This window comes from Arachis hypogaea, chromosome 19, assembly GCF_003086295.3.
Source record: "Arachis hypogaea cultivar Tifrunner chromosome 19, arahy.Tifrunner.gnm2.J5K5, whole genome shotgun sequence".
NCBI classification, from domain to species: domain Eukaryota; kingdom Viridiplantae; phylum Streptophyta; class Magnoliopsida; order Fabales; family Fabaceae; genus Arachis; species Arachis hypogaea.
The window spans coordinates 110,501,244-110,518,640 of NC_092054.1; the positions used below are offsets into that span (position 1 = coordinate 110,501,244).

At 29.9% G+C, this 17,397-nt stretch overlaps 1 protein-coding gene and 1 long non-coding RNA gene across 2 annotated transcripts; both read right to left on the reverse strand.

Annotated features, from left to right (window-relative positions):
• Positions 1 to 1,352: 1,352 nt before the first annotated feature.
• Positions 1,353 to 2,813, reverse strand: LOC112776862 (uncharacterized). Its single transcript, XM_029295867.2, has 3 exons — positions 2,252 to 2,813; positions 2,081 to 2,144; positions 1,353 to 1,948 (listed from the first exon to the last, which is right to left on the reverse strand). The coding sequence occupies exons 1-3, from the start codon at positions 2,758 to 2,760 to the stop codon at positions 1,808 to 1,810; spliced, it is 714 nt and encodes a 237-aa protein (XP_029151700.1). The 5' UTR covers positions 2,761 to 2,813; the 3' UTR covers positions 1,353 to 1,807.
• Positions 2,814 to 16,220: 13,407 nt separating this feature from the next.
• On the reverse strand, positions 16,221 to 17,162 carry LOC140182056 (uncharacterized). Its single transcript, XR_011877906.1, has 3 exons — positions 16,885 to 17,162; positions 16,685 to 16,789; positions 16,221 to 16,558 (listed from the first exon to the last, which is right to left on the reverse strand). It is a non-coding gene; the product is annotated as an uncharacterized lncRNA (long non-coding RNA).
• Positions 17,163 to 17,397: the final 235 nt, after the last annotated feature.

The following is a 17,397-nucleotide window of genomic DNA, read 5'->3' on the forward strand; positions in this document are numbered from 1 at the left end:
TCTTTTTGGTGATTTGTGGAGGAATACAATTATCGCCTCCTCTTATTGTTCGTACCCTAAACAAACAAAATCAAGAACAAATAAGCAATAATCAATAACACATCAAAAGTTCAACAATGATCAGAACAAAATACTGAAACAGGAAGAACAATAAACACCTAATCAGAAGTTTCAATAATCAAGAGTCAGAATAATAATCAAAATTCTAATTAGAATAATAAACACCGAATCAGAATAATAATCAAATACTGAAACAGGAACAACAATAAACACCTAATCAGAACAATAATTAAAATCCCGAACAGAAATTCCAATAATCATAACTCCTAATAAAAAATTCCAATAATCACAACCCCTAACCAGAACATTAATTATTTATTTGAGCTTGATCAGGGGCCAGAGAAGAGAAGAGAAGAAGAAGAAGACCAGTGACAAAGATGAAACGACCGAAGACAGCACTCTCTTGACCGAAAAAGGAGAAGCAGTCGTCGTTGTTGAGGGTCAGAGAAAGTGAGGGTTTTTATCTTTTACCTTTGTTTTTATGTTTAAATTTTAACTACTTTTGTTTATGTTTAACAATTTTTTTTTAATTTAAAAAATTAATTTTTAGTCAATATTTAAGACTTGATTATTAATAAAAATTGTATATTAATTTTATAAAAGAATATAAAATAATATATACAATTTTTAAAAATTAATTATTTAATTTTTAATTTTTATAAAAATCATTAATTAATACAAATAATATTTTTAAAAAATTAATTTTTTAAAAAAAATAAAATTGTCTTAAAGATTTAATATTTTAAAATAAGTTTTTTTAATTACAAAAAATTATTGTATTTTATGACAAACAAATAACTTGTTACAAATAATATTGAATTTTGTGACAAATTAATTTTTTGTTACAAAATAATTGGAGTTTTTAAAACAAATAGATATTTTGTTACTAAAGATTTTGAATTTTTGCAATAATTTTATCTTTTATTACAAAATATTATAAAATTTTGTAATAAAACACCGCTTCGTTACAAAAGCCAACATAATTTATAACAAAAAAATATGTTGTTACAAAATATCAAAATGTTTTGTTACAAATTGTATTGTTCTTACAAAACATTGTTATGATATAACAATCACTAATTTTTGTTATAAAATAATAATTCTTGTAACAATTTTAAATTTGTTACCAATTTTGTTATAAATGTTTCATTTTCTTATAGTACTAGCGTGATAACCCGTACAATGCACGGGATTCATGAAATTTAAACCTTTTTAAAAGAAAAATACTAAGAATATAACTAAAATGTATTCTATAAAAATAGATATGTTGTATTAATTTTGGATAATTACAAAATTATCACTACACTAAAATAAAAAAAATAGAATACAACAATTATTCAATATGTTAATAAATGGTATAACATATTTTGTAAGATAATAAAAGATAATAAAATATTCAAACAATTGTTAGACACTAAAAAAACAGAAAAAAGAAGTCCAACAGAGATGTAGTTTACTATTACGTATTATCTTAAAAACACAAAACTTCAAGATACCTATTGATAAGAAAACAAAATATATACAACATATATAAATTTGTTCATTAAACAAAAAATAAAATATGTCCAAGACAAGTTAACATATAATTCAAAATATCCATCAAATAGAGTTATACATAGGAGGCCTAACGTCGCTAAATCGATAACTCTATCTGGCGGTTAGCTATCGAGCTGAGTTTCAAAGTAACGATATCACCCTCCTTTAAATTGTATATTCTACAACATTCACTCCACCGGACCCCAAATTTTCATTCTCCACGTCTTCCTCCACTATTCAGTAAGTGAAAAAAGAACACATTCTTCTCTACATTAGAATCTGGACTGGTGATCGTCCAAATCGAACCATTTCCAGATAGTTTAAGATACGCAGCAAATTTTGAAGCCAAATACTGCATCGAATAATTCATAGTTAACATAAACATAATATTTTCATACACAATGAATAGCAGATTTAGGAAGAACATCCAATAAGCTTGCAGGAAAAAAAAATAAAAGAAAACACTCTTTTGAGATCAAGTTACCAATCTAGATTGTCCGAGATCCAAAGCTGTGATCTTCTTTTCATAAGAAACCTCTGGAGTATATCTAATTCAGGATAATATGAATATGTTAGTCACCACACTAAAAAATAGCAAGCTATCCCATGATATTAAAATCCAAAACACAAGAAAAAAAGTTACATCTAGCATTACCTAGGATCAGCCAATTCATTTGTTGCGTTACTTTGTTCAATGACCTCCAATGATAAACTACTTCCACTCGACAAATCTATCAGATTATGTGGATTATCCCCTACCAGGGCCCCATCTTGATCATTGTCTTCATCACCATCTGATGAAAACTGATCATCCGATGGTTCAGACCCAGATAGAACAATCACATCAGTTGATGAGTCCTCATCCATCCTGGTATACTTTATGTGGAACACTCTTGATACATTATCAAGTGTCTCTGGGTCCATTAGCTCAGGAACATAGCAGTCAGGATCAAGGTGAACTTCGATAGGTTGGTTGTCCTTATCCCACAATAAAATAAAAAAAATTCCAAAACCAACATACCTAAATTGAACAGATGCCCCTCTATCGATAAGATAAAAAGTTCTAATCTGTTCAAATGAGGAATCAGTTATGAGCAACTGATCATTCTTTCTTATCACCTCCAGCACTAAACAATTATCTAACTCGTCAATGACATATAACATTGGCCCTAATCGTTCCCCATGAGTTGAAACAAAAGTTGGGGGAGGAGCTCTGTCACCCTATATTCAAATTTCTTCCCAAAGTTAATTCATGTGTAACAAAACATGCTAAAAAAGCTTCAGATAATTTAACCTAATTATTTAGCAAAGAGAGGTATTTTAAATCTACCATTATTACTAATTGAACAACACAAGAGAACAATAATCACGTAAATGAACTAACATTATAATGAGAAGAAAGCATTAGCATAAATAATTGAGAAGATTCTAGTTCAGTAAACAGCTCAATAAATTTAAACAAAATATCCATAGAAAAGGGATAAAGGGGCAAAGCAATCACTCTCAGACATGCAGAAAATAGTAGAAAATAACAAATTAAAGAACATAAAGTCAAATCAGGAATCTAATTAATTGAGATTGATACTACTGTCCAAAACTGCACATTAGCCATCAAGCTTATTAAGAATCAAAGAGAAAACTGAGAGATTTAACCCACCTATTTAATCGAAGTTAAAGATTTAACCCACCTATTGAATCGGTTAACATGCATGATATAATATTCCATAATATATTTCGTTACCTGCTTACTGAAAAGGCGAAATCTAAAAACTAGTTCTTTTCCATTGGGCCAGTATTGCTGGGTTGCTAAAAACCTCCTATTAGCACATAATGGTACGATTAGAATTTAAGATTGAGACTTTTAACCAAGAAACCAACTAACTAAGTATACAAAAAAAAAATAACAAATTAAAAGCACATTAATGAAAAATACCCAAGAGACCACGTTGGAAAACTACTACACAACATATTTTACAGATTACAACAACTTCTAAAATCTGGCCTACATATATATGAAAAGCCAATAAAATTAAATTACAACATGAAAAATATTTGAGAAAGAATTTAAAAAAAAACTATAGATGGCATAACATTGATATTTAATTGACATTAACATTTTGAAAAGTTAATCTGAAATATATTGAATGGAAAAGTAAATGAGACTTCAATCGAATTGAAAATGCAGCAAAGAAAACATCTTCTCTAATGCTCAGCACCATACCTGTTTGGATCTTCTCTATTAGCATCCATCGCGATTCAGCCTTATCAGATAGAGAGACTTCGTATAAAGATTCAAGAACAGAGAAAAGATCCTGTCTCTTACTGCAAAAGAGAGTATTATAATAAAGTAAACCCTAATATAAGATTTCAACAAATTCAATAAAAATAAGTGATAAAATTGAATCCAGAAACATAAAGAACAAATAACAACTATTGATAAACAAAAGAAGAAATAGATTAACAAAAATATGGTTATTTATTCTAGTAAACTAAATTTTTACTAATGCTAATTATAATGTTGAGAAGTTTCAGAAAGCTAACCACTACTACTAATAATAATTTAAACAAACAATCATGAATTATAAATTTGTTAATTAGAATATGCATTACAAACGATATGAAAAAAAAAAGAAAATATACAAAAATTAGATCAATATTAAAATATAAAAGACCAGAATGAATATTCAAAAATCATAAATATGATAAAACTAATTTCAAAAAAATCTTTTTTATATTTTAAAATAATCAATAAAATAATGTAAACAATGATTATATTTTTTAAGCTGAGGAAGAGTTTACAAAACCTAAAAGAATAAAGCCATACCTGAGAATATGAAATTGGGATTAATAGTTGGGGTAGTTTCCAAAATAACTGATCCTTGTAGAGAACACAAAAAAAAAAAAAAAAATCAATGTAAAATTAAAATCATGCTAACAGAAAGCATGAACAAAAAGAACTTGATAAGAATCAGATGTTGCGCTCAAGGAAGTATGAGACATGTCATGTGTTGAAAATCAATTGTTTCTTTCTTTTTCTTTAAATTTGTAGCTAAACTTTCACTGAATAATACATGCATGTCCAAAAAAAATATAAGTTTAAAGGCAAATAAAGCTAGCAAAACTGAAAAGAAAACGAAAAGAAAAATACAAAATAGAAAACTTAGTTACTAGTGCAACAATTAGGGCAAAAACTGAAATTGATGCTTGATTTTCAGTTTTTAAAGGATTTACTTTAACAGCACCTCCGTTGTTACTTGGCTGAAGTTTAGTGTCTCGATCTGTCAAAACCTGAAGATAATGAAGTATCCGCCGAGTCACCGAGCAACACTGGTCTGTCGCATGGATTGGAAGCACTGGGAGCCACCGCAGATGAGGACAGGTTGGTACCTTGTAGGAGGATATGGGCTTTTGAATATGGAAAAGTCCGGTGGTAGACTTTGCCGGTTGAGCGAGGTGAAAGGATACAGAGAAAGACAAAGGAGGTTCAGTAAGTATTTTGTTGTTGCGTCTCTTTCTTTTTTTTTTTTCGCTGGGGTAAAGGTGGAAAGAGTGGGTCGTGACCTTTGGGTTTTTACTCTTTACTGGTGATTACTGTTGATCTTCTTATACCTAAGAAAAAATTAAAAGAACACAAAAATAAAAGATGGTTAATTTTTTTTTAAAAAAAAATTATACTGGACCATTATGAAGAATTAATTACTAATGATTATAAAAAATTTTAATATTCGAATTCTTAAGAAGTACTTATTTTTTTTAGTATTTATCACAATTAAAAAGAAGAGTTAAATCTTGAAAAAAATATATCATAAATTATTTTCTTTATTTATTTCTAAGTTTTTTATATTAATAAATTTGATGTATCCTAAACTTTAAGTAATGTTCACATTTTTTTCAATTATTTTTTCTATTGTTAATGCGCATAAAAATGATGAAAAATCACAAAATGCTAAAAAAAAAATAAAAAACTAAATTATTAATAAAAATTTTACGTGACACAAAAGTCATTAAGATACAAATTATGAAAATTAGATAAAAAAATAATTACGGATATATTTATTTTTTTAAAAAATATTTGCTCATTCTTAAATATGATAGATGTTAAAACAAAAAGCTGATTATTCTTAACAAATTTGGTACTTAAAGTGTTTTTAATAGGACTTAATTAATGATAATGATCTTGAGTTCAAGTAATAAAAAAATGACCTTTTCTATTCTCAACTTCTAATTTCTTTTTAATTAGATATTTTTTTTATATAATCTTGTAGTAGAATAATAATAAGACATTTTTATAAAATTTTAATCAACTCAAAAAAAATTAGAACCAACTAATATTCACCATAATTATAGTTTGAAAAATTAATATTTACTTTTTAATGATTCAAATGAAATTTATATACCAGAATGAAAAATATTTTACTTAAGAATTATGACTAAAATCACCAACAATCCGTTCTTTCTTCATTTTTGAAGAGATATTCTTGTGTTCATGTAAAACTTTCCTAAAAAAGTTAAACGTGCCTCAACCTTGAACCAATAACAAATTGCTTTGTAAGAATATACGATACATGTTAAAAAAATTTTTTGATTATTGTTACTAATTTTGGTATTAAAATTCTTTTTAATAAGACTTAATTAATAATCTTGAGTTCAAGTAATAAAAAACTGACATTTTCTATTATCAACTTCTCTCTTTTTAATTAGATATTGTTTTGATATAATCTTGAATGGAATAAGATTAATAGATTTTTATAAAATTTTAATCACCTCAAAGATAATTAGAACCAACTAATATTCACCATAATTATAGCTTGAAAAAATCAACACTTCTTAATTATTCAAATGAAATCTATAGACCACAATGAAAAGTATTTTAGTTAAAAATTATTACCCAAATTACCAACAATCAGATCTTTCTTTACTTTTGAACAGACCTTATCAAATCAAAGGTAACATCCTAGGAATCTTTCTCGAGAGATGTCTATGTCAGTACCATGTTATCAACTTGTAACTAGAGTATCAAAGCAAAGATAAAATCCTAGGAATCTTTCTCCACCACATAAGTAAAACCAGAATGAAACTTCAATACCTATGAAAAATGAATTTTATATAATGCAATCTGCAAATAATGGGAAATTAAAACAATAAGGATCACACTTCAAAATATATGATGCTGCAAACCGAACGAAGGCCCACAAATGGCAAAATCACACTAATAGGTAATGGATCCAGCAAGAGCATAATTTTCGAGAAGCCAATTCACAAATAAATTAGAAATTTTTCTCTAGAAAATTCATTTAAACCTATCAATTATGAAGATTGACCCAGATGAAAATTAAATAAAAAACACAAACTTTTATCAATCACGCAAAAGAGGCCAGCTAAAACTTCAAGACATTTGAAAAACAATAAATTCTACACCCAAAAAAAGGACAAATTTGAGACCAACCCACAACAATTAAAAATCAACTAATCACTTTTTTTCTCATCGATAATTTTCTTTCAACCTAAACCTAGATTAGAAAATCATTAAGGAGGTTCATTAAAGTCTTACTTTAAAACTTTACCAACTTCCTAAAAACATATGAAGATAAGTGGATTTTTGTCCTACCATACCAAACATAAGATAACTTTTATTACTAAAGGAAACACGAGAGAGAGAGAGAGAGAGAGAGAGAGAGAGAGAGAGAGAGAGAGAGAGAGAGAGAGAGAGAGAGAGAGAGAGAGAGAGTATTATCATCGGCGCTGCGAGCAAGACTGCTGCCTCCATCAGAAGAGAAGATCCGATTAGACAAAGAATCAGCTAAAAATCATGATTCTTAGTGCATGAGTAAACCAATTGACCTGTGATGTTTAATATCACAGAGGGGAAACATCTTCCTACATAATTAGAAGAAGAAGTTAGAAAACATACTAACATAGGTTTAATTAATGTTAATGATGAATTCCTACAAACTAATAAGCATACAATCAGATCTTTCTTTACTTTTGAACAGACCTTATTGTGTCTCTGTGAAATTTTACTTAGAAATTCAAAAGTGTCTCAACCTTAAACTGATACCAAACCAGTGTCTAAGAATATATAAATCATGTCAAACAACGATCAAGAAAATTACCTGCGAATCGTGCACTGGCAAAAGAGAACAGTATCACGGGTGGTGCCTGAAATACAGAGATGTCTATATCAGTACCATGTTATCAACTGTTAACCAGAGTGTCAAAGCAAAGGTAAGATCATAGGAATCTTTCTCCACCACATAAGTAAAACCAGAATGAAACTTCAATACCGATGAAAAGTGGATTTTACATAATGCAATCTGCAAATAATGGGAAATGAAAACAATAAGAACCACACTGCAAAATATATCATGCTGCAAACCAAATGAAGCCTTACAAATTGCAAAATCACACTAATAGGAAATGGATCTAGCAAGAGCATAATATTCGAGAACCCAATTTGGAAATAAATCAGAATGTTTTCTCTAGAAAATTCATTTAAACACATCAATTATGAAGATTGACCCAAATGAAAATAAAATAAAAAATACAAACTTTTTATCACTCATGTAAAAGAGTTCAGCTGAAACTTCAAGAGATTTGAAAAATAAAATAAAAGTAAAACCCAAAAAAAAAAGACAAATTTGAGACGAACCCACACTAATTCAAAATCAACTAATCACTTTTTTTTCTCATGGATAATTTTCTTTCAACCTGAACCTAGATTAGAAAATCATTAGGGAGGTTGATTAAAGTCTTACTTTATCACTTTACTAACTTCCTGAAAATATATGAACATAAGTCAATTTTTATCCTACCATACCATAGATAACATAAATTTGATTACTAAATGAAACATGAGAGAGAGAGAGAGAGAGAGAGAGAGAAACTATTATCATGGGCACTGCTAGCAAGCCTGCTGCCTCCATCAGAAGAGAAGACCCCATTAACCAAAGAATTAGCTCAAAATCATGATTCTTGGTGGATGAGTAAACCAATTGACATGTGATGTTTAATATCACAGAGGAGAAATACCTTCCTACATAATTAGAAAAAGAAGTTAGAAAACATACTAACATAGGTTTAATTAATGTTAATGATGAATTCCTACAAACCAATAAGTATAAAATTGATTCTGAAAACACATGATTAACTAACAATCAGAAGATAAAAGCATCAAAGATTGTAAACACATAATAATCAAAATCCACCATTTGTTGCAAGGAATCCATATCCACAGGAAATAAAATTTAAAGAGAAGAAAATACCTACTCATTACACATAACGTTATAATCTACTAACTTTAAAACATCTGCACTAAAAAAGCTTTCTCCTTCATTTCCTTTACAGTGTATATCGAAGTTATAGTTATATGAAAGTGCTCAAGCTTAACTTCAACCGGGATGGCAATAATTCAAACTCTGATCCATGTACATTAGAAACCCAAAAAGCACACAGTTATACCTAAGAGACACCTAATGAAGCACTAAGAGACAGAGAAGAGGAAACCACAACGAAACCCAAGAATCTAATATTATGCACAATTTCACTTAACTCTTATAAAATATCCCACTTCTAACCGAAATGAGACAAAATAGAACAGACAAAAACCCCCCAATTACTACCTCCTTCCCCCAACTTACTCCTCAACTAACCTCATCCCGAAAACCTAAAATCACTCGTAAATCTCAAATTTACCCCCAAACGCAGAAGATCGAAAATGCGGCACAATTCCACCTAAAAATCAGTATCCAAATTCACCACACCATACACAAACGATTGCACAAGCTGCCAAAATCGAGCCCAACGCAGAATGCGAGAAAATAAATCATAGATTTGCAAAGAAAATAAAAAACCAGACATGAAAGAAGGGGGATAATAAAAAGATTTCTAGAGAGAGAAAGACTAGGCTTTTGATACAGAGAGAGAAAGAGCATGAACTCACAGCGACATTGAGGTGGCTCCATTGAAGCTCGAGACTGATCCCCCGGCCGAAGAGTGTCGAGGAGCCAAAGCGTTAGGGTTTCAAAAAGGGAATATGTTAAACAAAAAAAAGGGAATATGCATCTAATATTACTTTATGCATTTATAAATAACAAAAAATATATATATATATAACAAAATGCATACATATTAAAAAAAATAATGAGTCAAATATATGTTAAACAAAATAGAGATAGAATAAAAAAATAAAAAATTAAAAGAAAGAAGAAGAAGAAAAAAGAGAAAAAAGATTTATAAAAAAAAAAATATGAGAAACAATAAAGTGTAAATTTAGTAATATACATCCCATGATTTTTTTTTAATAAATTCAAAAATCATTTAACCTTTTTAACTTGATCAAATTTAAAAAGTGTAAAAAGATTATATATAAGCATGTAATCCATTAATGTGAGCATGAAAAGATTATATGTGACCGAAAAAGTTTGCATAATGGAATAGAAACAAATTTTTCACGTATAAACTTTTCACATTTTTAAAATTTGACCAAATTAAAAAAGTTAAATGATTTTTTAATTTATGAAAAAAATTAATGAGATGTATATTACTAAATTTATATTTTACTGTTTCAAATCCTTTTTTTTTAATTTTTTTTATAAATCTTTTTTCTCTTTTTTCTTCTTCTTCTTTCTTTTAATTTTTTATTTTTTTATTCTGTCTCTATTTTGTTTAACATATATTTGACTCATTATTTTTTTAATATATATATATATATAAATGCATAAAGTAATATTTTTTCACTAATTATTTATAAATGTATTAAGAGGAAATATATTTTTTCCGATAAAAAAGGGAAGAAAGAAATCATAAAAAGAATATCTCTCTCACACACACACTTCACTAATTATTTATAAATGTATTAAGAGGAAATATATTTTTTTCGATAAAAAAGGGAAGAAAGAAATCATAAAAAGAATATGTCACATTATTTTTTTCCTTTTTAAAACTCAGTAAAATAATTTATGTGAGAGTAATAGTTATTTAGAATGTTTCAATTTTCATTCTATTAATAGAAAAAAATTTCTTTGTATAAAAACGGGAAGTAAAAATAAATACAAATTATAACACAATTAAAAAGAAATACATTTTTTCAATGATTTTGGGGTCATTAATTATATTATTGCATACATTTAAATAACTTGTATATATATATATATATATATATATATATATATGTATATATATATATATATATAAAATAACCATGGTTTATTCAACAAGACAGAGAAATATACCACACATAGAAATTTAAATATATAAAAGAGAACAATAAGTTTCATAAACATCACAACTCCAGAAATGACTTGATATTACATACTAAAATAGATATGTTGACAACAGATTTTACCAATTTTTTAACTACTTAACACAACTAAGCAAAGTTCTGACAATTCTTTACAGAGTTGGAATTATATTATGGATATCTATATATATTGTAATGTAACAAATGATTAGACACTACACTCATCCATCCTTTCAACAGCCTCGACAGTATTTTTACATTGTCCAAAAGAACTCCGAAGCTCTTTCCTAATAGTGAGAGACTGATGACTCCCAAATAAATTCGAACCTTGTGAGGATGAGATTCTTGCATGAAAATCATGGTTAACAGTCTACAAATAATACATCAAAATATAAGAACAACGAATGAAGAAGCTACAAAAAAAATAAAATAAAAAAAGATGAGAAAGAAACCAGGTATGATGAAACTTTGAAGAGCAATAAAACAAATATTAAACAAATAAAGTAAAAAAATTTAAGCGATACATATGTAGGAATATATCTGTCACTATTCACATAGTTTAAAAAGAGATAAAGAATCAAAGTGAATTAGGTCAACAAATACCCAACAATTCCAGTTGAGAACAGAAATGGTGAAGCCTGACCCACTGTAAGAGTTGAACTCGATGAACACTGAATGCTTGCATTGGAGTGAAACTGAACTGGATTCTTAAATTCAAAAGGAAAATGAGGAACAAAAGGATCCAGATCAAATTTCTAAATTGAACAACAAAGGAATAACATCAGTAACCATTAACACATGACACATGGAAAACACAGAACAATATAGCCAATTCAGGTTGACCTGATTAGAAACAAATTTGACTAACTCAACATCAGATTCACTTAACAATCTTATCACCTACTGTTGATCATCGCTGGAGTCCTCCAAAAACTTCATAATTTCAACATCATCACATACTGCACGAACAACGTGAAGAGATGTGTTCAATTCATATCCAACAGGTCTAGGATCCACTATGAACACAATTTTCTTGTTCATCAACTGAGAAATCAACCGATTCGGAATAGTGTAATCATCGGTTGACTAAGGAAAAAAAAAGAGAAGGTACATTAGTAAAATTGACATACCTGAACCATAAATATTAAACCGAAAAGAAGGACAACTAAATTAAATTAAAACTAAAATGATTACTTGGGAGGATTTTCTTTCGTCTATCGAAAAGTCTGAACAACTCTTTTTGAGTACTTGCATCACCTCATCATCCTCAAATATGAAAATATTGCTGCCATTTGAATGGGAAACAATAATTTTGATCCGATACCTAAATAATGTAAAGAAAAAAAATATACGGTGAGAAACATGTGTAGAAGATGCAATAAAGCAAAAAGAAAACTGGTACCAACAACTCCGAGAGATAAAATAGATACCTTCTTATGGCATCAACACACTCAACTCTACACAGATAACAATAAAATACATTCCCAACATGAGAAACAAGTGCATTACACAAACAACAGTAGTACTACCACTTCTGATGTTTCAGCACATCAATAATCTCACCGATCAAAAAACAAATCTGATCCTGTAGAGAAACAATAATTTGTATATTATGATACATTTTTTTTTATCATACTACACATTTTGAAACACAGTTCAGATGGTTGAAAACAAAAACATAAATACTAACATTTCTTGATGCAGAAGAATATATCTTAGCACAAAGAATGTCAGCAAGCATCTCTTTAATGCTATGCAGTTGTATTGGAACACCAGATATGACTTGGTTCTCATAACTTCTAAGCTGTCCATACCGAGAGAAGTCTTCAAATATTGGGCTAAAGGCCGAATCAGAACTAACATCCTTAAAATTTGGAAAGAAAACATGAATTATTAAACGCAGCCAATTTTATAAAGTATGAGGCAAAATCATGTTGGCATGTAAAGGAAACCATTCAAAACAACAGCCAAATAATTAGAAAATGGGATTGACACACTATATATAAAAATGATTCCTCCAATTCATCCACTGATCAGCACTAACCTTGATGCACTAACCTTGATGCACTGATCAGCCTGAAGTTTGTTGAAAAATCGTGCATCACTAATGACATTGATGACTTTAAAGGTACCATAAAGGTACCACAATAACCCTGAGTGCTAATCCTCTTTGCTTGAACTTTGAAAATAATTTCTTTTCCAAGGAGTTTATGTAAAAAACTATGGATAGTATCGATGCTCAATTCTCTGTCATAGATATTGAAAAGTGATCACTAATTATTGGACAAAAATAAAGTATAAGAAATACTTATTCATAGAGTATACAGCAATAAAATATAAGTGGATAAACTATACATCGATTTCATCTTCTAACAACAAAAACACATCAGAACAGGTTCTCCCTAATAGCTTAGTGGCTGGGCTGTCTAACAAGACAAACATTCCACAAGAAGTACCGTCTTCAACAAGTATCTTAATCCTGTAACTATAACAAAGAAAATAAATATGAGATTCACCTATTTCTGAGTCCAAGAAGAGGCTGATACAACGAAGGCTACTTATATTATTGAATCAGAGCACACGAAAGAAAATTTGTAAATCATAACCTGGATTTACCTTATCATAAAATGCTGAACATCTCTTCTGCACAGCTGACAATGGAACACATTATCATCACCTACAATAGGATGACCGCAAACACAAGAAAAAAACCACCACTCCGGATCTTCAACAATCTCCTTAATTTTTCCAACCACAAAGAATTGTCCATCCTATTAGAAAAAAAAATTATGAATTGAATCAGTAAGGGATGTCTACAATTTTCAGAAATCAATTAACATCAGTACTTCTTACATAACACTAAAACATGTTAAAAAACTAATAGTGCGCACCTCATTGTTTGCCTTAAGATTATCAATAGTGCGTATTAGCTTCCAATCAAAAGATTCATCATCAATTACACATACTAAATCCCCAACCTCATTACTACGAAGTCTACTGAAATGGTGGCTCGCAATACCATATCTATTTAAAACGAAAAAAATTAATATTAGGATAAAAGAATTTAAAGAAGAGAGTTATAGAGGGACACAAAGAGAAAGAGAGAAACAGAAAGAGATAGAGAGTGAGTGAGTGATAGAGAGGGAGGCACAAATTTCGAGTTTAGAGAGGCAAAACTTAAAGAGAAGTGAATAAAACTAACTGATTCAGAAAATTCACAGTTTCCTGCATATCAGGGTTGATCAAAACTCGGGAAATATTGATGACATTTTGGAGACTGACTTTATCTATAAATCAGTAAAGACAATAAGAAGAAATTAATTCATAAAGAAAGTATTCATTGGTATAAAAAAATATTTAAACAAATCAAACTGAGACATGTGCAACATGGACAACTCTTCACCTCCATTGACTTTGATTTTGAAAGATTGCAGAATTACAACAGGTGGTCTCTGGTACCTTTTCAAAGTATTCATGTCTATAAGAGCAGGACAATCACCAACAAAATTGCAGGAGATTTTTTTTCCTGGGTAATGATTATAAGAAAGGATGGACAAGAATAGAATAATTCAAGAGCAATAAAAAAACAAGAAAAACAAACACAAGGTAATTTAAAAAAAGAATAAGGAACAGAAACATAATCGATACCCATCAGCAAAAACTTCAAGGGTCAGAACTTTCAATATCTTTCCATTACACTCAACATCCATTCTCTTTTTCAATCCACAAAGGACCCCAACAAAATCTGTTTAGTAAAATTATAGAAGACAAGATTAAACCCTCAAATAGAATACCATGAGACATTTGTTTGAATTTTTATTAATTTCAATTTAAAACACCTTTATAATGGTTCATATTTCAAAAACTGAAACTTACCTATTAAGTACTCATAATCAACGCACTTCTGAAGAATCTGGTCCATAGAAGTTACACTTAAACCAGGGTTGGGTATGACTGTAGTTGAATAGAGGTACTACACTTGAATCTTTCATTCACATTTTTTTCCATCAAGAGAGTTTTATAAAACTCTTGGACTCACGAATTTGGAGTATCCTACTTTCACGCAATTCACAGGGTTCAACAAGCAATCGATATTTCACGATCAAGGATGTAGTACTCTTTGTAGTAGCGGTCCTTATATATCGTATTAACAATCGAAAGATGGTCGAAAGAAAAGATCTCTATTTGACAGGGCTTCTTCCTATACCTATGAATTCCATTCCCAAGGGCAGGTTCTTACGCGTTACTCACCCGTCCGCCACTGGAAACACCACTTCAAAGGATGCGAAATCGATGTCTTGTAACCCTGACCAATCCACGATTAGGTATCACTTTGAAATCGGAAATAATGAACACTTTTCCTCCTTTTAATTGATCAATAAAAGTTGCAATCAAATCATCCTCAATAGTTGCTTGGATTTTGTGGTGCTGAAAAAAAAAACAGGAAAAAAAACACCTCAACCCTTATAAATATTATACCATCAGACATTACATGCTAAAAATTATCACATATAGAATTTTAAAAAACAGAATTTAGTTAACTAAAAAATGAGTTTTTGATAGAACATATGCACACACACACACAGACACATACACACATATTCACCTGCTTATCCATCAAGACCATGTGTAAGAGTTTCTGCATACTTTCATTAACAATGGTAGCATCTTCCCAAATGGTCAAGATCTTAGCCTCAATACTCCAAGCTTCCTTCCATGGAGAGATTTTTCCAAGAGCATCAATAGCAAGACTCATCTTATAAATAGTAGAGATGAAAGAATGTAGATGCAAAAAACAGAAAGCAAAATGTTGGCAAGAGAAAACTGTGTCGAATCTGAGTCTTATCTCAATGGAAGGGAATGCAAGAGAAGAGAACCAAGTAAGGAACAAGTGATACCTTCTGAGAGATCAGCACAATACTCCATCACCTCATCACTACTTATAGCAGAGAAATGAGCAACCCTATAACGCAAAGCTTGTAGAATACATTTCTGTTGAAGTCCTTGCATAGATTGATTGATTGATTGACAGATGACTTTCAATGTGTCCATACTTAATTAAATTACATATACTCATACCTCTATATATAGCTATGTCATATCAACCTATCTATGAATCTATATACATCTATCTATCTATCTATCTATCTATAAACCAACAATACCTATTGATTCATGATATCTTTGACTATATAATTATACTGTTCCCCACCAATATGAGTGGTGAGATAGAACACATGATCAAGATTCACCCAAATAAAAATAAAATAAAAGTTACAAACTTTTATCAATCATGCCCAAGAGCTCAGCTGAAACTCCAAGAGAGCTGAAAAAGAAAGTAAAAACTACACCCAAATAAAAAGATAAATTTCAAACCAACCCGGACTAATTCAAAATCAACAAAGCACTTGTTTGTGGTCGATAATTTTGTTTTTAACCTGAAACAGAAATGAACTTAAAAAACGATATCCCTTTTTCAAATTGTTATCTTTTAAATATAGTAGAGCTCCCAATAACAAGAGGCTTTGGAGATATTTCAATTGAAAAAATGTTGACATCCTAGTTTGATTTTTATCACCATAGATTTTAAGGACACCATTTTCCTGAGACCAAACACGGAAAAAACCGTACAAATGAAAAGAAGTATATTGTCCCAAAAGCCCCTGTATAAATGGTATAGTCCCTTGCATGCTTCCCACTGGAATCCCTTCTCTCCTTCACTACCTGAAGACACTCACAAAGAAAACAAATGACCCAAAATAGCTGGTAAGAAAAATAAAAAAAAAACCGATCACAATTGAACATAGTTTCTACACAAATAGCTCAGAAGAAAAAATAATTTAACTTAACTTTGTTGCAAATTTTCAGACCCCATCTCGATTTTCAGTGGAACCCGGTTGTAATTTCAGATCCAAAACCAGCTCCATTCTCAATTGATCTCTTATATATCTTCATCTATCAACAGATTACAATATAAAAATTAGTAAATTAGAATTCTATTTTAAACAAAAGGAAACAAATCACAGAGAGCACGATGATGATAGGAATACTGTTTCGAGGAGACGTTTGGGACCGAAAATGTCGACCGAAGTGGGTAACCTTGATGCACAGTTTTCCGACGGAGAGAAAACTCGGATAATCCAAGAAACGATCCAGAAACACGAACTGCATGGAGATAAAGAGAGCGGGTTGAGGATGCTGAGCGACGAATCGGGGTCACAACAACCACATAGAAAAAAGAGGCAGGAACGCGAGAGTGGCAACAGCTAGCAAAAGGAGAAAAGAGAAAGATAGGGCTGAGGTCTCAGTAAGGAAGGAGAAAGTTATGAGGAAGATGACTATTGATGTTCCATAACACCCATTGAGCATCGAACAAAGTAATGAAACCAAAATAAACCAATATTAAACATTCGAAGATTATTATAATTATATTTTATTAATCCAATACTATTGTAATTAAAAGCAAATAAAATCAGCAACAATGAAAGCTCATCGTTAAACACTCCTTATTAAGTATGGAGTGCTGTACATTTTGTTAATTAGTTAAATCTGAACTATTTATT

What these genes read in the sequence shown, in the direction of transcription:
- LOC112776862 (XM_029295867.2), bottom strand. Translation starts at nt 2,760, where the DNA reads ATGTTATATGTCATTGACGAGTTAGATAATTGTTTAGTGCTGGAGGTG. An exon ending in AATGAATTGGCTGATCCTAG is followed by an intron (nt 2,145 to 2,251) that starts GTAATGCTAGAT and finishes ATCCTGAATTAG; the next exon opens with ATATACTCCAGAGGTTTCTT. An exon ending in ATCTCGGACAATCTAGATTG is followed by an intron (nt 1,949 to 2,080) that starts GTAACTTGATCT and finishes TATTCGATGCAG; the next exon opens with TATTTGGCTTCAAAATTTGC.